The sequence below is a fragment of the Telopea speciosissima genome, chromosome 7 (assembly GCF_018873765.1).
Source record: "Telopea speciosissima isolate NSW1024214 ecotype Mountain lineage chromosome 7, Tspe_v1, whole genome shotgun sequence".
In the NCBI taxonomy this organism is placed as follows: domain Eukaryota; kingdom Viridiplantae; phylum Streptophyta; class Magnoliopsida; order Proteales; family Proteaceae; genus Telopea; species Telopea speciosissima.
Window position 1 is genome coordinate 6,643,228 of NC_057922.1, and position 23,440 is coordinate 6,666,667.

The following is a 23,440-nucleotide window of genomic DNA, read 5'->3' on the forward strand; positions in this document are numbered from 1 at the left end:
TGTAGTCTCAAGATCTAGTGCCCGAGGCCAAATACAGATCCATGGCACAAGGAGTATGTGAGCACATTTGGCTGAAAAAACTTCTCAGTGATCTAAAGTTACTCCCGAGGGACCTATGAAGCTCTTTTGCGACAAGAAGGCTGCAATCAATATAGCTCATATCCCCATTCAACATGACATGACCAAGCATGTTGATACTGATCGAAAACTTCATAAAGGAGAAGATCGAAGATGGCCTGATCTGCACTTCTTTCGTTATCACAGAGAACCAGCTGGCAAATGTTTTTACTAAGGGCCTATCTGCTAAGTCCTTCCATCCTATCATTTCCAAGTTGGGCATGCGTGATATCTATGCATCAACTTGAGGGGGAGTGTTGAAATATTGGTCCGGTCCTTAACTGGTTCTGGTTCTTATGGTTCCTTTTGGTTTTTCTCTATGTAATGTCTAGATTCAATGTACCTACATGCTAGATAAGGCCTATGAGTCAGCCCTAGCTAGCAAGCTTATTTGTAATTCATGTTCAACATATAAATAAAGTGGTGGCCTTTGTCTCTCTGACAAACCAACATATAGGAGATTCTTGGTAGATTGCGCGAGCCCCATATTGTCCCTTGCATGGAGTATGTTCCAGAAGATGGTTGCTGTTTTGTGTGGAAAATATCTAGAAGATATTTGGAGATTATTTGGAGATTGCGAATAAATTGTGTGGGGCCGGCCCCCATATACCCCTTTGCATGGAAAGAGATCTAGTCTATCTCGAAGATTGATCGAAGATTGCTTGCTGGATTATTCTAGGAGATTGAGATTATCTTAGTCTCTAATTTGTAAAAGTCCTGGTTACTAAGTCTCTAGCTAGTTAGGTAGTTTTTTTTTTTTTTTGAAGTTACCAATCTTGTAACAGTTACTTTATTATTTATTAAAGAGAAGGGGGCTGGAGTGCTGGACAAAGGACCACAATTTTGAGTTTTGGAAAAAGAAAGTTTGGTTTGAGACCTGTGAGATGCAGCTGAATTCCCTAGTGAGATGCTGGGATGACTGATGGGAAGCTGGTCAAGGCTTGAGTGAGAGCCTCTAGACATATCTTTCCCTTTCTTCTACCCTAACCTCCTTTTCTGTTCCTGAAATGTCAAAAACCAGTTTCAGACACTCTGCTGTAGTAAACAGACCTGCGAAACTCCTGTTTTCCTCCATAACTGTTCTGTTTTCAACCTCACTGATCTGCAACATCTGCCCATCATATTGGGCCGAGACTTTGGCATTCTGCACCTGTTATAAGGAGGTATTTCGACCAGGTTTGGGTTCTGATACTGATTTACAGATATGGAGTTTTGGAGAGTTGCTAAATCTGAATACTCTTAAGTTTCTATTTGGAAGCAGTAGCCGTAGAACCTCATCCAACCATTGGATTCCTTCCGATTTTTGGGTATTAATACTATTGCTTCAGACCTATACTCAACCAGGGTTTGATCTAAATCTGAAAACCATATTTTGAGTTCAACTTCTTCTCTCAAATCTAGTACAATGGTGCCCTGCAGTCCTGCTTGTTGAGTAGGATATTGTAACCTGTTGAAAGGGTATTCCTACTCCATCAAATACATAAGGTTTTCAAATATAAGAGTGATGTTATTAAGAGTGGAAGACATGAGAGCGAGAGAGAGTTCCCGATAAGAAAAAAGTTGGAATACCCTTGATTTCCTAATAAGAGGAGTGATGCGATGAAGAGGGGAAGACATAATTAAGAGACCTCTATTATAGGAGTGTCAGAAAGGGACAGAATTTAGGAGATCAGAGGATGGTACCTCTAGGATTAAAATTGGGAAGAAAGAGGAGAGAAGTGAGATCTCTTACCTAAAGAAAGAAGTTTCCTAGATTTAAGGAAATTCTCAGCTGTAAGGATAGGGATGGGAGATAGATAGAGAGGACCAAGGGGGGGAGGGACATGAGAGAGAAGGGGAGGGAGAGGGAGAGAGAGATAGAGGTTCCATAGTATGTAAATTTTAAGTATATAAATATGATTACAAAGGAATCTAATAATATTTTATAAAAGCTGAAGGGTATTTTTGTTTATTAATAAGTTTGTCACAAAAAAAGAGTAGTTTTATAGAATAGTATGATAGTATGATATGATATAATATATTATGATAGGATGATTTAAAAATAAAACCAATAAAAATAGAACCTAAGCAGAAACAGGCAAGCATAACAACAAAACATTGGAAACAAGGAGTAGAAAAGGAAATAAGAAAAAAAACCCAAATTCAAAATTGCAAACAATGAAACTCAGGAGACCACTAAGCCCGTTTCCATGCAAAGAAGGAAGCTTTGCACCAACTCTGTACTCCAACAATGTCAAGAACTTGAAACAACAAGGTTAAGGGGCCATCACGGTCACTATATCCACTCAATTGAGCCTTACATAGCCATCCAACCTTGTTTAAAACCTTGTTTGTAGTCAACCTAAAGCAATTCATATATTTTCTCTCTGCTTAACTAAAAGTGATTTTCAGTCTACGTTTGGTCATTTAACTGCTCCAATTTGCATCCTATTACTCCTACACATTGGTGCACTCAATAGCCATTGTTTTGCAAATGCCCATGCCACTCCTAAACCATCTCGGTCCATTTGTTATTTTATATTTTTTAGTTTTTTCAACTTTCATTGTTGCAAAATACCCATGCCACTCCTAAACCATCTCAGTCCATTTGTTATTTTATATTTTCTAGTTTTTTCAACATCCTCCTCTTACCTACACTTCGTTTATTTAATGTTGTGGCTCTACTGTCCGATATTCAGCTCCATACAGTATTGCTAGTCTTATGACTGTCCTAGAATTTCCTTTTAATTTCTTCATAAATAATTATTTTACTAAAAGAAGTGCAAAACCAAGATCCTACACTCACCCTGCAACACATGAGGGAAAAGAACAATCCCAAGACAGGAAAAGAAAAGAAAGCTACATATCACAAAGGATTGTGATCCTTTCAACATGGTCTAAGCTGAAGGAACAACATCTTATTTAATAAAGTCATCTACAACTTCACTTGCTATCAATGAGATATTCGTTGAAGAAGTGAGGCAGCAAATATGTTTAATACGTATAAACAATATGAAAATCTTTAAGAGGCATATCAAAGTTTCTCCCAAACCAACTAATGCTTGTATCCAAGTCACCTTCAATAATAAGATTCAAAAACCCTTTAACAGTGCAAAATTCATGTCTGCGTATGAAGCAATAAGTTTATTTAAAAGTTTACCCTCCCAAGTTGATGCAGATTAGTTTCCGACGAAATTGCCGATGTCATTTCTGATCAGTCCTCCGACACGACGGAGCTGGGTTTCCTGAAGAGCAACCATCAAAGTTAAGCTAGAGATATCACCGGCCAAGGGGAGACAAGACCTGTATCTCAGAGGTATTGTGTCGATGATAACCGTCCAGTCCCTGAAAAGATGGTTGGCTGAAACACTAGAAAATAAATTATCAGTTGTGGCTCAGTGGGCAATGCCCACTTTATATACTGGTTCACTACAGAATCTAAAGAAAAGATAAGCATTCTCATTCCCCTTCTGATAAATGCCCCAGCAACTGGCAATCTCCAAAGGAATTGTCCTACCTTAAGGTTAACCAACTGGAACACCATTTGAAAGTGGGTGCAGAACTTTCTAGTAAATTGGAAAAAAAAAAAAAAGGGATTAAAAGATTCCCCATCTTCATGCACATTAGGCAGACATGGCTAGACAAGCACCTATCTACCTCCCTCTGCTGGAATCCATCAGCAGTAAGAGACTTTTTGTGTGCTATTTCCCATCCCAAGGTTTTACATTTAGATGGGATCTGAGGTTTTTAAATATTCTTATAAGGTGTTATTCAACTCGAATTCGTTTCCTAATTTCTGTCAATGCGGTTGACATTCTTTCCAAATGTTTATAGAGAATTACTCTAAGCAAGCCACTATTAAAAAGAATCAAAATGGATAAAATTAAATGGACATCAATAGAGCAGATTTTCATTCATTGTACAGAAATTTATGAAGCTTTTCACAGCATTCATGATATTTTCCACACACCGCAATCAAATCACTTATCATAGAAGCGGTTTTTTAACCTGCCAACAAACCCTCTTCAGCAATTTCATGAAGAAACTGGATTGCCTTAAGTATCTCATTGCTCTTTAGTAGTCCTTGAACCATAATATTGTAAGTGACACCATCTGGAGGACAACCATTTCCTTTCATTTGCAGGAAAAAAGTCTTAAGCTTCACGCAACAATCGCTCTTTACGAGGCTATCAATCATTATATTGTATGTTTTAACATCAGGTTCCAGCTCTCTACCAATGATAGCATTAAAAGGTTCCATTGCATCTTCTAGTTTTTGTACTCTACAACATCCACCAAGAAGGATGATGAAAATTGAAAAAGGTGGAACAAGTCTATCACATTCTATTTCGTGAAATAACTTCATTCCTTCTTCAAAGCATAGCTCACTGATCAAAAGAGTAAGTCTAGAGATCAGGCATTTGTCCTTAAACCTGCATCTCATTGAAGAGCTTTTGAGCAAATACAATTCAGCCCAACTGGCACAGCCCAACTATAAGAGTATTGTAAGTAATATTGTTAGACATCAATTGCTTGCAATGCATGTCCCTAGAAAGAAATACGGCTTCATCTATCCTCCTACTCTTTCAGCAGCCACTAATCAACGCAGTGCACATAATAATATCTGGCTCATGATCTTGATTCTGCATGGTAGCAAAGACTTCAAAGGCCTCAACCATTTGACCTAGTTCACACAATGTCAAATTACCAATGCATCATATGTATAACTGTTGGGTTCAATGCCTCTTTGAACCATAAGATCTAATAGCTCACGAGACTCTATGGTCATTTGTTATTTGTAAAAAGAATCCACCAACATAGTGAAGGTAACTACATTAGATGAGTTTCCTTAATCCAACAATTCATTCAACAATTTAGTGATTTCTTTCCACTGGCCAGAATTGCCTACGCCAAAAACCAAAACACTTAAGGTCACAATATTAGGAGAGATTCCTAATCCTAACATTTTGTTTAGCAATCCAATGGCTTCTCCCGATTGGCCATAATTGCATAGGCCATGAATCATAGAGTTGAAAGTGACAACATCAGGCTTTTGTCCTCTTTGAAGCATCAAATCAAACAACTTATGTGCTTCAGCAATCCTTCCCTTTTTGCAAAGACCAATGATCAGAATGTTGAAAGTCACGACATCAGGAGAGACTCCTAGTCCAAACATTTTATTTAGCCATCCACTGGAACATAGGCCATGAATCAAAGAGCTGGAAGTGACACTATCAGGCTTCTGTCCTCCCTGAAGCATCAATTCAAACAACTTATGTGCTTCATCAATCCTTCCATCTTTGCAAAGACCATCTATCAGAATGCTGAGAGTCACGACATTAGGAAAGACTCCTAGTCCCAACATTTTATTTAGCTGTCCAGTGGCTTCTTCCCATTGGCCAGAATTGCATAGACCATAAATCAAAGAGTTGAAAGTGACAATATTAGGTTTCTGTCCTCTTTGAAGCATCAATTCAAACAACTTATGTGCTTCAACAGTCCTTTTGGCTTTGCAAAGAACATCTATCAGAATGTTGAAAGTCACGACATTAGGAGATACTCCTAGTTCCAACATTTTATTTAGCAACCTAGTCACTTCTTTTAATTGGCCAGAAATGCATAGGCCATGAATCAAAGAGCTTAAAGTGACAACATTAGGCTTTAGTCCTCTTAGAAGCATCAATTCAAACAACTTATTGGCTTCAACAGTCCTTCCTTCTTTGCAAAGGCCATCTATCATAATGCTGAAGGTAATGACATTTGGTGATACTCCATCGTTCAACATTTCATGGATCAAATTTCCAGCTTCTTTCCACATACCTAAATTGCAAAACGCATGAATCAAACTACTGTAGGTAACAACATCAGGGGAGATGTGTTTCCCAACCATATCAAAGAATAGGTTCAGAGCCTCATTTACCATTCCTTCTTTGCAAAGGCCATCGATGATTGCATTATACGTGGTAGCATCAGGCTTACATTTACCCTTGAGTTCCATTGTCCTAAATATTTCAAGAGCCTCACAAGTGTTTCGAGTCTTGCAGAGCCCATTGATTATGGTTCCATACGTGATTGCATTACAAGGATACCCTTCTTTAAGTATCTTGTGGAACAACTCTTTAGCCTCTACAATTTTATCCACCGTGCAGAGCCCCTTAAGTAGGGTAGTCAATGTGACAATATCTGGCTCAAAACCATGTTTCATGATGATCCCAAAGACAGAGAAACCCAAATCTGTCCGATTCGACCCACAGAAACAGTTGAGTAAGATGTTCAGAGTAAAGATATCGGGCTGTATTTGCAAGGAAAACATATTTTTGTACATAGAAATCACAGTCAAATAATGTTTGCATCTGGCAACTGTAGCAAATAATTGATTGAAAGCGATAATTTTTGGAAAGGGTTGTGAGTGAACCATTCGGTGGTATCGGCGGAATGCTTCCTCAACACTAATGGAGGTACCTGTACTTGATTTGCATCCATCATCTTCTGCAGAATTCTTGAACAATTCGATACGACTCGCTCGCAGATGTGTTTTTGAAGCTTTAGAAGAAAAGGAAGAAGAAAGAGATGAAAGAAGCAGACGCAGCGGAAGAGAAGGGCTAAGAGAAGACCACCTACCCATTTGAATTCGATTTTGTGATGTAATGAGAGCATCCACAGTTCTCCACATCCCCTGAATTTCGTCTCTACTACACTTCTGTATTGACTTTTTCCGAAAGAGAAGAGCACTTCTGTTTTTAACTGTAACCAAAGCTTCTTGTGATTCCTGAGGCATTCACAAGTGATCGGTGCTTAATATTCACCTTCCCCGACTGAAGTACCTTTTTGGTTTGGTAAGAAGACTGAAGTACCTGAGTGCCCTAAGAGTAAGCCGTAAGCATGTAAGAAATCAGTGTCAAGTGTTACACATGTCTGATTTTTGCACACTGATGTCTACAGGTGTTCAACCAGTCCTTGTCTTAGACATCAATTTCTTACATCTCCTTTGACCAACCCTGTAAAAATGCTCATTCTTTTTAGGGGAAGATATAGGGACACCCCTTCAATTATGGCATGTTTTCATGTACACCCCCTTCATCTTTAAAATCTTTCAAACACACCTTCTCATCTATTGAAAGTAAATAAATTAGTCCATCAAACTAACTACCGTTAGTTTTAAACGTTAATACTCATTCAACCATTTTTTTAGGACCAAATTGCCAATATTAAAAGTTTGAAGACAAAAATACCCTCTATACCTTAATACATTAAAAATACTACCCTAAATCCTCCCACCCTTCCAATCCTATTTCCCAAATCTTTCACGAAACCTCCTCAGCGTTGTTATCTCCTTGACCCCCATCAACGTCTACCTTGCATCTTCGGTCGCCGCTGCTACTCTTCAGGTAAGCTCTCTCTCTCTCTCTCTCGCAAGGAGTGATGCAGTGAGGAAGATAGTAGAAATGGGGGGGGGGGGGTAGGGGCAGTACAGAATAGATGTGCCCAACCCTATGGCAGACTAGGGGAAAAAAAGGCATGATTTGTATTTAGTATTTACCCCTAAAGGGTATTTTTGTCTTCAAATTTTTAATTTGGGCAATTTGGTCCTAAAAAAATAGTTGGGTAAGTATTAACGTTTAAAACTAACGGCAGTTAATTTGATGAACTAATTTACTTACTTTCAATAGATGAGGGGGTGTTCCTATATTTTCCCCTTCTTTTATATTCTGTTCGAGAAAAGGTTGGAGATAACAGTAAAATAATAAAATAATAGGTAATGTGTAAAAGCAACAACTGGGGCATCATTTTGCATTTGGACCGAGCGGTCACCACACTCTCATGAAAAGTATTACCCTGCCCTCATGGAAAGGCGAAAATCATGTTCAGGTCAATGCTTGCATGCGCACTCTCACTGACCAACACATGTGCAGGCTCTGGAGGCCCAAGCAACATTCTCTTGCCCATATTTTTAATGTAGGAGGGCATCTCACGTTGCATGAGAAGTCATGTGCAGGCTACACCAATTAATAGTGTGAAAATGGTATCATTAATGTGGACCTAACATTTTCCAAATAGAAAAAGGGCAAGAGAGCATGTACACGGGCATCAATATAGATGGGATTTTATATTTCATGAGGGGTAGGGCGGTAACTTTGTGTGCTCCTGTGTTTGGGCGTAGGAGGCATGCAACCCAACAACTTTATTTTTCCCATAAATAAAATAAGGGAGAATGTTCACTGTGCCGCAGTGCAGGCTGCACCCAGGCACATGGGCAGCCTGTGCAGGGGGGCAAGGTGGTCATTGCACTCACCCCCATGTGCCTGGGCGTAGCTTGCACTGCGGAGAGAACAGCAACCCATAAAATAAAATAAGGAAGTGGTTTGCTGCCAGGCTTTGTGGCCCTTGTAGTGGGATAACATGCATGGGCATCCAAAGGGAGGGTGAGGTGGTCATTTCACTGCCCTATGTGAGAGCGCTCATGTGGACGTTGTCAAACAACGTTCTTTTTTCCAATAAAATATCCCAAAATAAATCCTCTAAGCATTTTATCGCATCTTTCCCCATTGGCAGTTTGCCGGCCTAGAGTTTATCAGGTGTATTTGTTTGCAGCTTCCCATAGCAGCCGCAGATAATGTCCTGTTGATCTGGTCTCATTCTTGTTGATCTGTGATGTATAACCATCAACCTGCTAGCTTGACCCTCCACCCAAAAACCCAAAAAAAAAAAAAAAAGGAGAGAAAAAAAAGTAGAGAAAAAGGTTCATAGTTGAAGCTAAGATGAAAAAATGGAAACAATGATTTTATTGTCTCTGCTGTCATCCTGAAGTTCAAGAATCAGTAAAGTTTGATACATTATAGCTATCTAGTTGCTGCAGACATGTCCTTGTAGTATCAGCTAAAAAGTTTGATTTGGGGTTTCATTATAAATGTCCAACTAACTGGTGTCCATGCACTTCTGGCTGCCAGGGTGCAATGGTGATTTGTTCATCAAAGAATATGGCATCTATTTTATGTTTTTTTCAATTCCAGTCCTGGAGGATTGGACTTTGTCTACAGAAAGCAAGGGGGAAAAGCATGAATAACCAATATCCTGTTTCCAGGGCTTTGTTACCTGAGAAGGTACCATCATAAAAAGTGAGGATAGCCTAACACTGTTGTTACTATTATTGAAGATTGTTATATTGTTTAATCTTTTTTAAATTTAAGCATTACAACAAACAGGAGGTTTTAGTGTAATGTGATATGCAGATTATCAGCTTGATTCCATGAAATCCTGACATCATAATATTCATCAGCTGGTAAAAGGACTGTACATCTCTAAATTTGCACTGCCCTCTGAAGGATAAAAACATTTGAGTAATTATATACAGGAGTTTAACTTCATCAGACAGAGGCACAGAGCTGAAGTGGCATGAGGAAACATATCACTTGGATGACAAAGTCATGAAAGACAGACATGACCAGATATTTTGGCCACCTGCTGCTAAACAATCCCTTCTTGGAGTTCTAGGTATGCATCTGTACAAGAGAAATCTTCCAACTGAGAATTTTAATGTCTGACATGATAGTCTGATCCAATCCTTATCTGGTCTTCATAAATCATGGTATTGATATCACATGAACCTCTTTCCATTGTTCCAAGTTATGGATGAGCATTGAAGAAAGCCTGATTTGCACTGTTTAACAAGTACGAAAACTCTGTCCCGGTCTGAACATCCACCAAGAAGGATGATGAAAATTGAAATAGGTGGAACAAGTCTATCACACTCTATTTTGTGAAATAACTTCATTGCTTCTTCAATGCATAGCTCACTGATCAAAAGAGTCAGTCTAGAGATCAAGCTTTTGTCCTTAAACCTGCATCTCATTGAAGAGCTTTTGAGCAAATACAATTCAGCCCAACTGGCACAGCCCAACTATAAGAGTATTGTACCTAGAAAGAAATGCATGTCCCTAGAAAGAAATACGGCTTCATCTATCCTCCTGCTCTTTCAGCAGCCACTGATCAACGCAGTGCACATAATAATATCTGGCTCATGACCTTGATTCTGTATGGTGGCAAAGACTTCTACGGCCTTAACCATTTGACCTAGTACACACAATGTCAAATTACCAATGCATCATATGTATTATGTATAACTGTTGGGTTCAATGCCTCTTTGAATCATAAGATCCAATAGCTCATGAGAGTCTATGATCATTTGTTATTTGTAAAAAGAATCCACCAACATAGTGAAGGTAACTACATTAGATGAGTTTCCTTAATCCAACAAATCATTCAACAATTTAGTGATTTCTTTCCACTGGCCAGAATTGTCTATGCCAAAAACCAAAACACTTAAGGTCACGATATTAGGAGAGATTCCTAATCTTAACATTTTGTTTAGCAATCCAATGGCTTCTTCCGATTGGCCATAATTGCATAGGCCATGAATCATAGAGCTGACAGTGACAACATCAGGCTTTTGTCCTCTTTGAAGCATCAAATCAAACAACTTACGTGCTTCAGCAATCCTTCCCTTTTTGCAAAGACCATCGATCAGAATGTTGAAAGTCATGACATCAGGAGAGACTCCTAGTCCAAACATTTTATTTAGCCATCCACTGGAACATAGACCATGAATCAAAGAGCTGGAAGTGACAATATCAGGCTTCTGTCCTCCTTGAAGCATCAATTCAAACAACTTATGTGCTTCATCAATCCTTCCATCTTTGCAAAGACCATCTATCAGAATGCTGAGAGTCACGACATTAGGAAAGACTCCTAGTCCCAACATTTTATTTAGCTGTCCAGTGGCTTCTTCCCATTGGCCAGAATTGCATAGACCATAAATCAAAGAGTTGAAAGTGACAATATTAGGTTTCTGTCCTCTTTGAAGCATCAATTCAAACAACTTATGTGCTCCAGCAGTCCTTTTGGCTTTGCAAAGAACATCTATCAGAATGTTGAAAGTCACGACATTAGGAGATACTCCTAGTTCCAACATTTTATTTAGCAACCTAGTCACTTCTTTTAATTGGCCAGAAATGCATAGGCCATGAATCAAAGAGCTTAGAGTGACAACATCAGGCTTCAGTCCTCTTTGAAGCATCAATTCAAACAACTTATTTGCTTCAACGGTCCTTCCTTCTTTGCAAAGACCATCTATCATAATGCTGAAGGTAATAACATCTGGTGATACTCCATGGTTCAACATTTTATGTATTAAATTTGCAGCTTCTTTCCACATACTTAAATTGCAAAACGCATGAATCAAACTACTGTAGGTAACAACATTAGGGGAAATATGTTTCCCGACCATATCAAAGAATAGGTTCAGAGCCTCATTTACCATTCCTTCTTTGCAAAGGCCATCGATGATTGCACTATACGTGGTAACATCAGGCTTACATTTACCCTCGAGTTCCATTGTGCTAAACATTTCAAGAGCCTCACAAGTGTTTCCAGTCTTGCAGAGCCCATTGATTATGGTTCCGTACGTAATTTCATTACAAGGATAACCTTCTTTAAGTGTCCTGTGGAACAACTCTTTAGCCTCCACAATTTTATCCACCGTGCAGAGCCCCTTAAGTAGGGTAGTCAATGTGACAATATCTGGCTCAAAACCATGTTTCATGATGATCCCAAAGACAGAGAAACCCAAATCTGTCCGATTCGACCCACAGAAACAGTTGAGTAAGATGTTCAGAGTAAAGATATCGGGCTGTATTTGCAAGGAAAACATATTTTTGTACATAGAAATCACAGTCAAATAATGTTTGCATCTGGCAACTGTACCAAATAATTGGTTGAAAGCGATAATTTTTGGAAAGGGTTGTGAGTGAACCATTCGGTGGTATCGGCGGAATGCTTCCTCAACACTAATGGAGGTAGCTGTACTTGACTTGCATCCATCATCTTCTGCAGAATTCTTGAACAATTCGATACGACTCGCTCGCAGATGTGTTTTTGAAGCTTTAGAAGAAAAGGAACAAGAAAGAGATGAAAGAAGCAGACGCAGCGGAAGAGAAGGGCTAAGAGAAGACCACCTACCCATTTGAATTCGATTTTGAGATGTAATGAGAGCATCCATAATTCTCCACATCCCCTTCATTTCGTCTCTACTAACACTTCTGTATTGACTTTTCCGAAAGAGAAGAGCACTTCTGTTTTTAACTGCAATCAAAGCTTCTTGTGATTCCTGAGGCTTTCACGAGTGATCGGTGCTTAATATTCACCTTCCCCGACTGAAGTACCTGAGTGCCCTAAGTGCTCCATTTGCAGAGAGTAACTGATTTCTTACATGCTTACGGCTTACCCAGTCCTTGTCTTAGCCATCAAATATCTATACTTCCCTCTGACCAACGGATTTTTATCTGCTGTTGTACTGACATGCTTCATTTTGCTGCTGTATCAGCTTAGATGCTTGACACGTGTACTGATATAATTCAACAGTATAAAATTTTTATTTTTCTTTCTTTACTGTGGCTTTTTAATTTTTAGTTCTTTTCTTTTTTATTTTCACTTTTTTAACTTTACCTTTCTCTCTCTTCTCTCTCCCCTCCCACGAGAAGTTTCCCTTTGTTTCTCTCAGGTCTCCGGCAACTGCCCTTTCACGAGAAATCTGGGCCAGTACCAAGATAAAACTCCAGTAAAGCCAACGGCCAACCACAACAGAACAGAACACCACTCATAGGCCATAGCCGCCTATAAACTATCCCTTATCAGTTCTTATTCCCAGGAAGGAGGGCCAAAAAAAACCCAAAACCCCACCTTCAAGCAGAAAGCGAAAGAGTAAACAAAACGAGAGAGAGAGAGAGCGTTGGGTCCAGGAGGAGGGGCCATCAGCCATGGCGGAAGACTATGAGCAGCACCAAATGGTCCCCAAAGAGACAGCAATACAAGCCCTGAACACCATCATACAGCTCCATTTCGAGAAAACCCTCGAGAAGAAACGTGCTGTGGATCAGCAAAAGGAGCTGTGGAGGCTCTTCCAGCTTTTCTTCCTCTTCCTGGCGCTTGTATTGGGTGCTCAGGTTCAGTCACCCAGGCTTCAATGTCGGCACTGTTGGGTACCCATCGGACTCATCTCCCTGGGTCACCTCATCTTCTATGTCTCCGTAGCTCAGACCCTCCGATGCATCAATGGCTTCAAATACCAGAGGCGTTGCCATAAACTGACGTTAGCCCTAGCAACCGATCGCCTTAAGCACCTCAAGATGAGGGCCGGAGCCGAAGCTGCTGCTGCTGCCGCCGGAGACATGGGTCTCGGAGACGAAACGTACGAGTTGGAGATACACTACCAGGAACCACCGGAGAGTTACTTCGCCAAGTTCAAGAGGAGCTGGGCTTTGCATTTTGGCTTCTTGATCCTCACCTACGCTTTAATGGTTTCTTCCTCTGTTGTCCTCCTCTGTTGCTAGATGGACTGGGTTTTGGCTCTTGAATTGAGATCGTGGTAGTTGTCGCGGGCCTCGACATCGATGGCCGGAGACCAGAGAGAAACAAAGGGAAACTTTTCGTGAAAGGGGAGAGAGAAGAGAGAGAAAGGTAAAGTTAAAAAAGTGAAAATAAAAAATAAAAGAACTAAAAATTAAAAAGCAAAAGTAAAAAAAGAAAAGTAAAATTTTTACTTATCTGTTTTATGACCGTTGGATTATGTCAGTGCACGTGTCAGCCATCTAAGCTGGTACAGCAGCAAAATTGAGTATGTCAGTATAGCAGCAGATAAACCCTGTAAAAATTCTCATTCTTTAACAGTAAAATAATAGGTTTTTTTTTTTTCTTCCAATGGGAGTGCGTAAAAGCATCGACTGGGGCATCATTTTGCATTTTATAGGGACGGGGCGGTCACCATGCTCCCATGGAAAGTACTGCCCTGACTTTATGGAAAGGCGAAAATCCCACCCAAGTCTATGCTTGTAGACACACTCTCATTGATCAACACATGTGCAAGCTCTAGAGGCACAGGCAACGATCTCTCTCCCATATTTTTATGGAGGAGGGCAGCTCCATGGGAAGTAATGTTCATGCTACACCAATTAATAGTGTGAAAACGTTATCATTCATGTGGTCTAACATTTTTCAAATAGAAAAAGGGCAAGAGATTGTTGTCTGATCACGAGCCCATGCACATGCACTAGCATGAACGCCAATAAGAGCATGTACAAGGGCATCAATATGGATAAGATTTTTTATTGGCAATTTCCCGGCCTAGAGTTAATCAGGTGTATTTGTTTGCAGCTTCCCATAACAGCCGCAGATAATGTCCTGTTGATCTGGTCTCATTCTCGTTGATCTGTGATGTATAACCATCAACCTGCTAGCTTGACCCTCTCAAAAAAAAAAAAAAAAAAAAAAGGTAGAGAAAAAGGTTCATAGTTGAAGCTAAGATGAAAAAATGGAAACAATGATTTTATTCTCTGCTGTCATCCTGAAGTTCAAGAATCAGTAAAGTTTGATACATTATAGCTATCTAGTTGCTGCAGACATGTCCTTGTAGTATCAGCTAATAAGTTTGATTTTGGTTTCATTAAATGTTCAACTAACTGGTGTCCATGCACTTCTGGCTGCCAGTGTGCAATGGTGATTGTTCATCAAAGAATATGGCATTTATTTTATGTTTTTTTCAATCCCAGTCCTGGAGGATTGGACTTTGTCTACAGAAAGAAAGCAAGAGGAAAAAGCATGAATAATCAATATTGCTGTTTCCAGGGTTTTGTTACCTGAGAAGGTACCTTCATAAAAAGTGAGGACTGCCTAACACTGTTGTTACCATTATTGAAGATTATTATATTGTTTAAGCTTTTTTAAATTTAAGCATTACAACAAACAGGAGGTTTTAGTTTAATGTGATATGCAGATTATCAGCTTGATTCTATCAAATCCTGACCATTGTATTCATCAGCTGGTAAAACATCTCCAAATTTACACTGCCCTCTGAAGGATAAAAACATTGAGTATATACATACAGGAGTTTAACTTCATCAGACAGCACAGAACTGAAGTGGCATGAGGAAACATATCACTTGGATGCAAAGCCATGAGGGACAGACATGACCAGATATTTTGGCCACCTGCTGCTAAACAATCCTTTCTTGGAGTTCTAGGTATGCATCTGTACAAGAGAAATTTTCCAACTGAGAATTTTAATGTCTGACATGATAGTCTGATCCAATCCTTATCTGGTCTTCATAAATCATGGTATTGATATCACATGAACCTCTTTCCATTGTTCCAAGTTATGGATGAGCATTGAAGAAAGCCTGATTGCACTGTTTAACAAGTACGAAAACTCTATGTCCCAGTCTGAAGTCTGAACATTTAAACATCCGTAGCATGCGAAGGTTATGCCATAATTTGATCCTGTTAAAACAATCCATCATTGAATTAACCAAGATGTAAAACAATTATAAACAAGTAATTTACAAGGTGTGAGAGAATAGAACAAAAATAGCAATCAACCTGATCTTCAGTGGAAGCACTGGGTAGTCTCAGAACCCCACCATGGTTAGCTGATGGGGAACTAGTTGTTGGTTCACCAGTAATCATTGCAAGAACAATGTCCAAGCTTAAAATGATGGAATCTACTTGAATCTCTAACTATGATTTCGCGTCCAGTTATATTGGATAATAGTTTAGCAAAAATATGGCAATCATTGCAAGCACGGAGATTTTTGAAGACCAATATAGGGACAGTACTAGGTGTTGATACAAGTCCAAATGCTATAGCGAGCCTTTCGCTATGTTCAAGAAGCTGATCTTTTCTCTCCTTCAGCAAGCCAGGTAATGCATCATCATCACCAACCACCTGAGTGCTTCCATATTTGTTAGCCAAATGATTTAACTCTTCCAACTTCAAGTAAATCTCTTCTGTTTGCGGATGGTGCCTGTCACCCACGATAAATCTGTGGACCTTACCATTAACTGTAATCCAGCTGCAACCAATATCCTTTTTTAAGCCTCTGTCTGCCATCACTTTTCTAACATGTGCGGCTTGTTCCCATTTCCCAGATGAAGAATACAAGTTAAACATTAGGATATAACCTGCAGTATCATTGGGGTCTAGCTGAAGGAGGTTTTCAGCAGCAATCTTCCCAAACTTGACATTCCGATGGGTCCAACATCCACCCAATAAACTCTTCCAACTCATCGCATCAGGTTCAAGTGGCATAGTTTTTATTAATTCAAATGCCTCTTCTAAATGACCAGCACGAGAGTATATTTCAACCATACAATCATAGTGATCAATAGTGGGTTCTACACCATAGTCACTACTCATCGAGTCCAAATATCGCTTGGCTTCTGAAACCAAGCCTGAATGGCTACAAGCAGTGAAAACACTTATAAATGTAACAGCATTGGGCTTTATACCCCTGATTTGCATCATCTGAAAAAGTGTAAGTGCTTCTGAAGCTTCACCATGGTAAGCACAACCTGCAATAATAGCCGTCCAGGCCACAGTATCTGGTTCAACTATCAAGTCAAAGGCCCGGCGGGCATAATCTAACCTACCAGATCGAGAATACATAGCAACCAATGCACTATCCCCGTAAAGGTCTGAAACCAAGCCCCTTTTTATGGCATCTCCATGTACTTGGGTACCTGAACTCAAATCTGCCAATGCTGAACAAGCATGAAAAATGCTGGTATACATGAAGGCATTCATAACCATACCATTATCTCTCAAATACTTGAAAACTTCAAGAGCCTCCTCTAATTTGCCAACCTGCAACCATCCAGAGATTAAAGCACTCCAAGAAGCATCATTAGGGTCAGAAATCCTGTTGAAAGCTTGACGAGCTTCTTCTAGACTACCAAATTTGGCATAAAAATCCACAAGGGGTGTCCCCACTGAAACCCCTGAATCCATCCCCAATTTAACAATGTAACCATGAATCTGCCTCCCAGTACCCAAGTCCTCCAACTTGGAACATGCCTTGAGAACAGCAGAGAATACAAACTCATCCAATTCAATATTTTCTTTTATCATCCTGGCAAATAATGTCAAAGTTTCCTCCTGTCTATCAGCCTGAGTGTACCCCATCATTAACCCAGTCCATGTTACAGCATTCTTCTCAGTCATCCTATCAAAAACAAGCTTGGAACTCTCTAAGCATCCGCACTTCACATACATGCTAAGCAGGGCAGTATCAATCAGAATGTCAGGAGTTAATCCATTCTTAACCATGTGAGAATGCATCTGCTTCCCAAGCTCTAAGCATGATGGAACTGACAGTGACCTTATCAGGCCAAGATAAACCGACTGGTTAACATTATTTCCAGTTGAATGCATCTCTGAAACCAACCTGAGAGCTTGAGAAAACATCCTTTTCTGTGCATAAGCAGACACCATGAGACCCCAAGAAACCGAATCCTTTATGAGCATTTCATCGAACAATTTCTGGGCATCCAAGAAACTTCCACAGTCACAGTACAGTTTTAGAAGGCAATTAACAAGAAACGTAGGTGGGCTCGGAAACACTCGGCGCAGATGCTTATGAATCAATCTTCCATCCGACAGAGATTTCATTTTCCCACATATATCCAAGAGACATTCATAGGAATGGTTGCTAGCAGATAAACCCGCCACATCCATTTCGATAAGAAACTTGTAAGATTCACTCAAATGTCCTTGTTTACATAGCGAAACTATATGTAAATTTTCAACCAGACCTCTTTGAGACGCAGACTCTAGGATTGAAGAGGAGCGATTAAGAGATACCCAGGAAGGAAATCGATCAAAATTTGCAGTGTTTACAATTTGAACTCTGTCTCGAGGTGTTGCTTTCGGGTAAATCCAATGTGAAAGAGGAAGAGAAGCCATTATCGAACATTCACTAGTTGTGTGCGATCAAAGAGCCTTGATCAATAAGAGGGGAAGAGGAGACCAAGTTGGAGTTGTGGTGTTCACTGGGCGGATCGGGTAACCCGGCTTTAAAACTCGTAATCGGGAACGGAATCGTTCACAACCGGTTCCGATCGGAAGGCCTAGGATGATGGTGTAGGACAAACTCTACCCTTATGAAAATGTTTAAAACAAAAAAAAAAAAATGGGGGCACATAGTGCATTGGTGATTTCTCCTTCTATCAGAATTTTTATCCTCTCTGGGTCCTGCCTGGTATAGTTGTCAAGTTTCTTTCCTATGGAGACGGAAATGACGATTTAACCTCATCGGGCAATGTGTTCGGGCAAGGGGTTACTGGTTAGGTCATCACTTTTGACCCCTATGATAAGAACCAGACAATTGTTCCAGACAGGGATCGTGAGAGGATAATGATCCCCTTCTATCATGAGTCATTCATTTACTTTTCAAAAAGTAATGAATCTTTAAAGTTTGACATTGCCACATGGTCAACTTTGACTGACCTCAAATTTGACATGAAGTTAGGGTACCAAGGGATGTACTTATACATAAACTTTGGATCGTAAATAATTTTTCATGTGGCAGATGTTGGGGCCGACCACCTAACATGCCATGTTTGAACATATTAGTAAATTGGTTAAAAAAACCGGAGAGAGATCTTCGAGTAAGCGGCATAGGCGAGTGCACCAATGAGGTGTGTGAAAACGATATCATATGTTGAAGTGCCAGTGAGGTAATTTCATGTGAGGAGAAAATTAGAGAAACACAAATATGTACTAACGTATCTGTTACCCTTGAGAGCTCAGAAAACATTTTTTCCAAAAAAATAAAAAAAGGGGGGAAAAAATGTTGCCTGATCGCATATAGATTGTGCCCAAGACGCAGGAGTGCATGCAATTACCGTCCACTCCTGTAAAATCAATAAGTTTCATCCATGTGGATGCCCATGCACAAGCTCTCATGCCCAAAAAAGATTTCCCACTCAAATACAGCCACGCGACTAGGTTGCAATCTCTTGCACAAAAAAATTACCCACTCAAATACACACAAAAGAAAAAAAAATCAATGGAATGAAGACTGTAATTCTATAACAGGGAATTTTTTTTTTTTTTGCACAAGGAGATTGGACATAAGTAGCAGCCAATGGAAAAAAGATAGATCATGCTATATATGCAATATAAGACATATTTATGTATGAAATGAACTTCCATATTGCATTCTATCAAAAAAAGAAAAAAAGAACTTCCATATTGCATATCTTCATCTATTTCTTGGTTATTTTTATTCATATTGTTAGAAAAGGAAAGATGTTGGATTAATATTGGATATTAGACCTAATATTGAATTTCTCTAGCAATAAGGATATTTTTTTTGTGGGAAAGATTGGATGGGTTGGTGATTGAGTCCCAATAGGAAACTCAATATTCATTGTCCATGTATGCGACCAATTTTGGAGTGAAGGCAAAATCACATATATTGATGAGATTACCAAAATTCAATAAGCACTCTCTCATCCTTGGAAAATTGGTGGAGCACTTCCCTCCCTAAACCGTTCTCTCTTCCTCTCCCTCTCTTGGTATTTGATCTTGGAGAAAATTTGGGTTTTGAGAACCCTTGTGTGTGGAGGAGTTGGCTTGGTCGTGTGAGAACACCAAGCTTTGTGTAGTGCATGGAACAACTGAGAAAAGACTATCATCGGTTGGAGGTCTTACATCTGTGAGACGCTAGGTAACGATCGATTCCCTTGTTGTTGTAGATAGTTTTATAGCATTATCCATTGATAGAATCGATCCTATCACGCTTCAGTGGCAGCAGAGCTTTGCTATCAAATGAAAATATTTTATTTTTTTGTATCCATTATTACATGTGATACTCTTAGTTTAGATTCATCACATTTTACTAGCATTGCACATTTGATCACTGAAACTATTATATTGAGTTTTGAAGTCGTTTTTCCTCTAAAAATTGGGGAAAGTTTTCCTTCACCAATCGTTTCAGCCATCAATGACTGTACTTTTCTGTAACCTATTTACGAATGATCTAACATACTCCTTAACTGTTGCATAATACCCTATGGATACTAATCGAAGGACTCCATAAAGAAATTCCCCCTTGATCGTCGCTAAAGGAAAACTCGATCCAAAAAAAGTAGATAGGACCATTTGGTAAAAGTAGTTTTATTTATAACAAACCAATCCTGGTTTTGAAAATTATAGTTTAAAAAGATCAATGAGATGAATGCTGATATCGATCTGAATCTCTCAAAATTTACTTGGATTGGCCAAAATGACCAAAATTAAGGTTTTGATGGTTAGGTTTTGGTATCGGTAAAAGATATTTACAATTTTTTTAAAGAAGTGGTCAAAAAATAAAAATAAAAAATGGGTCAAAAAACCCAAAAACATCACATATATTGGATCGGATCCAACCGAGTAGACCAAACCATGGAGCGATCCACTAATACCTTGTCATTCGTTAGGATCGGTCTTGACCGATACCAATCCGATCGTGCGATTTTTGACCGATCCCATACCTCAAACAATGGATGAGATCATTTAATGACGCCATTGATTGTGGTTTACCATAGATAAGCAGGATTCATTTATCGATTTGGGTTACAGAATCAAATCAGATCAGGAAGAAACATCAGGTTTGAAGAGCGGTTGATTCGGTTGGCCGGTTGGCCGGTTGGGTCAATGGCACACATGTAGTTGTATACGTACTCAATAGTAAGTATAGAGTTTATCCATAGGTAGCGTAAAAAATGGAGAGGTTGTTTCGTATAGATAACCAGGGAGTTTCTCTGAATGACTAGAAGTCTATGAACTTCAAAGTACAAAGGAATATTCAATTTTTAAATTGTAAATGAAAATTGTCATCCCATCTGGGTTTGATTGCATCATTGAAGTATTCCTTTCCTCACTGGGTATCTGGCGACCATTGCAGGTGAGCTCTCTAATCTGTATTGATCTAGTTTTCTGCAGATTATTTGAACTCGGTTCTTTCTTGTTCGGGTTTATTTTGATTTTTTTTCTCTGGCTCGTTTGGTATTTTTGGAATGAAGTTAGCAGTTATCCCAGTTGGTATTTTTATTTTATCTCTCTCTCATCCACAGAGGATCTATTGTGAATTATGTTCATGCTTTTTTTTTCTCCTCCTTTGACAGATTAAGAAGTTTTTTTATTGGGTTTCTGTGCAGTTTCGAAATGAATCTTAGTCGTTTGCTGAAGAGCCAATCTGCTCTGCGGGTTTCCGAATAGGTGTGAAACCCTAGGAGAAGATTGGGTTTATTTATCCATATCTGGGTTTGTCTATGGACATAAAACAAAAACTAAACGAGTATGTTGGACGTTAATGGACTAGAATGTTGCTTGTATGTGTGGTTGGACCTTTTTCTTATGTTTGAGATCCTTGCCCTAGAAATTTGGTGGTATCTTTTGGACGCTTGTGATATTATAGCGGAGGAATTAATTGAATTGTTTCAGATGTTGATGGTTGAACTTGAAAAATTCGTTGCGTTTGCCTTTTGTCAGATCTCAATACTATAGGATACACAGATCGATTGGTCCACTGATTGAGGTTCTGAACAGTTGAAACCAGCATAAGCTGTTACTGATGATCATGAGGTACTATGTTCAGTACTAACGTCTTGGGATCTTTTAGATTGTTTCTCTGCTGATATTTTGTTCTCTAAGGCCGGATGTGTTCTATTCAAAACATGGTGTTTTATTTCTGTGTTGCCAAGGGAAATCGAATCCTCCATGCCTACAGCAGTGGTGACCCTGAGATTGAGAAACTGGCAGTTTTGTGCTTGGAAAGGGCTCCTCCCTTCCACACTTGGTATTTTCAAAGTGTTCGCAAAAGGACCTATGGGTTCCTAATGGAGGATGGGTATGTCTACTTTACAATTGTAGAGCAAAGTCTTGGAAATCGGGGGGTCCGTCAATTTCTGGGGCATGTAAGGGATGAGTTTAAAAAGGTTGCAAAGAGCGGTTCAAGGGGAAGTATATCAGGTTTGAACTCAGTCTGCTTTCAAGAACAATTGATGCCTGTCATCCGCCGTTTGATAAACTCATTAGAGCAGGTCTCGCAATCTCAATCTGATGGCGGCTGGATGCCTGAGTTTCCACCGTCACAACATCCAGGGTCTTCACCGTCTCCGGAAGGTGGCCAAACTGAAGTTGCCACTTCAACTAAGGCTCCATTGCTTCGGAAATTTAGCAAGCAAGAGAAGAAGAAAATGAAGGATCGTGTAATCGAGATTAGAGACAATGGCTCTGAGGAGCACCGGAAGTCTATGGGTCGGGGAATGAAGGTTGATGTGTCAGCCACTGAATCTGATAACCAAGGCATGGTGGTGTCTTCACTCTCAGTACAGAAGGGTTCAAGTTCAATGAGGAGTATGACAGATCCACAGCATGCTCGATACCTGTGGTGGCGCCAAGTCTGGATTGTTATTGCTGTTGATGTAGTTGTGTGTTTAATTTTGTTTGGAATATGGTTAGGGATTTGTGGCGGCTTTGGATGCGTTTCTGGTTAGGTATTCCCTCTCTCTGTTGCAACTAAGAGTTCAAATTGAATCCCAAACCTGAATTGTGTCCATTACACATCTGTCACGTAGGATCTCACTCTTTCATGCAAATATCAGCACAATTTTGGGGGGTTGGCTTCTCAGTGAAATGAAGCATCAAGCTTCCCCTCATAGAGTTGCAAATGGAAAAAAAAAAAAAAAAAGCTTCTAGGTATGCACGACAATCTATATGGGTTATTATCAGTCCTTGATATTTCCTCGTACAATTATCACATAGCCTTTATTACATGTATATCCTCATCACCACTATGTCTTCTGAGTTATTATGAGCTATCGGTTGGGATTTTCTTTGGTTACTTGTTATAGCTATGTGGGGTTCTCCAATCTTCAGAATTACATTTTTGTCTTTATTCAAGCATGCCTTTTGGGTAAATATGAATTTACATGCATTTTGCATGTCATTGGTGTTCATATCTGTGTGGATATGCACTTGTAAATGTAATATGTTTTATGTGTTTTGACACTTGAGATCTTATGTCTATAAGTATCTTGTACCATCAGTGCATCGGAAACAAATATCGTTTACATCACAGAAGGTTCTCTTAGGCCCACACACTTTATGGTTTAGCACATTCTACATCAATAGATTTTCCCAACTATCTGCTTTCTCCTCTTAAGATATTCTACTGTTTGGATTGGCTAGTGAAGCTGAATGTGCTCTATAAGGCTGAAAGAAAGATTGGCTCAAAAATCTGAACCTACTATTCAAAGGTTGGTTTAGTCAAGCAATTGTGAGCAGTTTCTCTCTACTTATATATTTTTTAAAGGACTGCTCCTTATTTCCATTTGTTGATTGTGTTATTAAGGCCTTGAGAGTATACCATTCACATAATATGCAACAGATTGTATAGGACATCTGTATGTCACTGACTGGTGGTGCCAATCAAGTTACCTTGTGGTCATCAGTAAGTGATATATGTCCTTT

General features: G+C 39.4%; 5 protein-coding genes across 6 annotated transcripts; 2 read left to right on the forward strand and 3 right to left on the reverse strand.

The window, feature by feature from the left end:
- Positions 1-1,964: 1,964 nt before the first annotated feature.
- LOC122669567 lies at positions 1,965-13,481 on the forward strand. Its single transcript, XM_043866356.1, has 2 exons — positions 1,965-1,979; positions 12,867-13,481. The coding sequence occupies exon 2, from the start codon at positions 12,909-12,911 to the stop codon at positions 13,479-13,481; it is 573 nt and encodes a 190-aa protein (XP_043722291.1). The 5' UTR covers positions 1,965-1,979; positions 12,867-12,908.
- Positions 4,918-12,363, reverse strand: LOC122669566 (pentatricopeptide repeat-containing protein At1g62930, chloroplastic-like). Its single transcript, XM_043866355.1, has 2 exons — positions 12,254-12,363; positions 4,918-6,787 (listed from the first exon to the last, which is right to left on the reverse strand). Exon 2 carries the CDS (start codon positions 6,767-6,769, stop codon positions 4,946-4,948), a length of 1,824 nt encoding a protein of 607 aa, XP_043722290.1. The 5' UTR covers positions 6,770-6,787; positions 12,254-12,363; the 3' UTR covers positions 4,918-4,945.
- LOC122669565 (pentatricopeptide repeat-containing protein At5g13270, chloroplastic) lies at positions 9,620-17,944 on the reverse strand. 2 transcript variants are annotated; one of them, XM_043866353.1, is made up of 3 exons: positions 15,543-17,944; positions 11,307-11,309; positions 9,620-9,776 (listed from the first exon to the last, which is right to left on the reverse strand). In XM_043866353.1, the coding sequence occupies exon 1, from the start codon at positions 17,882-17,884 to the stop codon at positions 15,596-15,598; it is 2,289 nt and encodes a 762-aa protein (XP_043722288.1). In that variant the 5' UTR covers positions 17,885-17,944; the 3' UTR covers positions 9,620-9,776; positions 11,307-11,309; positions 15,543-15,595. The 2 variants fall into 2 exon arrangements, with proteins under 2 accessions (XP_043722288.1, XP_043722289.1); XM_043866354.1 differs by lacking the exons at positions 9,620-9,776; positions 11,307-11,309 and adding an exon at positions 15,199-15,423 and having other exon boundaries at positions 15,523-17,944.
- Positions 10,340-12,172, reverse strand: LOC122667445 (pentatricopeptide repeat-containing protein At1g62914, mitochondrial-like). Its single transcript, XM_043863715.1, has one exon. The coding sequence runs from the start codon at positions 12,170-12,172 to the stop codon at positions 10,340-10,342; it is 1,833 nt and encodes a 610-aa protein (XP_043719650.1).
- Positions 17,945-20,718: 2,774 nt separating the features above from the next.
- On the forward strand, positions 20,719-22,888 carry LOC122670045 (phytolongin Phyl1.1-like). The gene is made up of 2 exons (XM_043866991.1): positions 20,719-20,870; positions 21,124-22,888. The coding sequence occupies exon 2, from the start codon at positions 21,625-21,627 to the stop codon at positions 22,462-22,464; it is 840 nt and encodes a 279-aa protein (XP_043722926.1). The 5' UTR covers positions 20,719-20,870; positions 21,124-21,624; the 3' UTR covers positions 22,465-22,888.
- Positions 22,889-23,440: the final 552 nt, after the last annotated feature.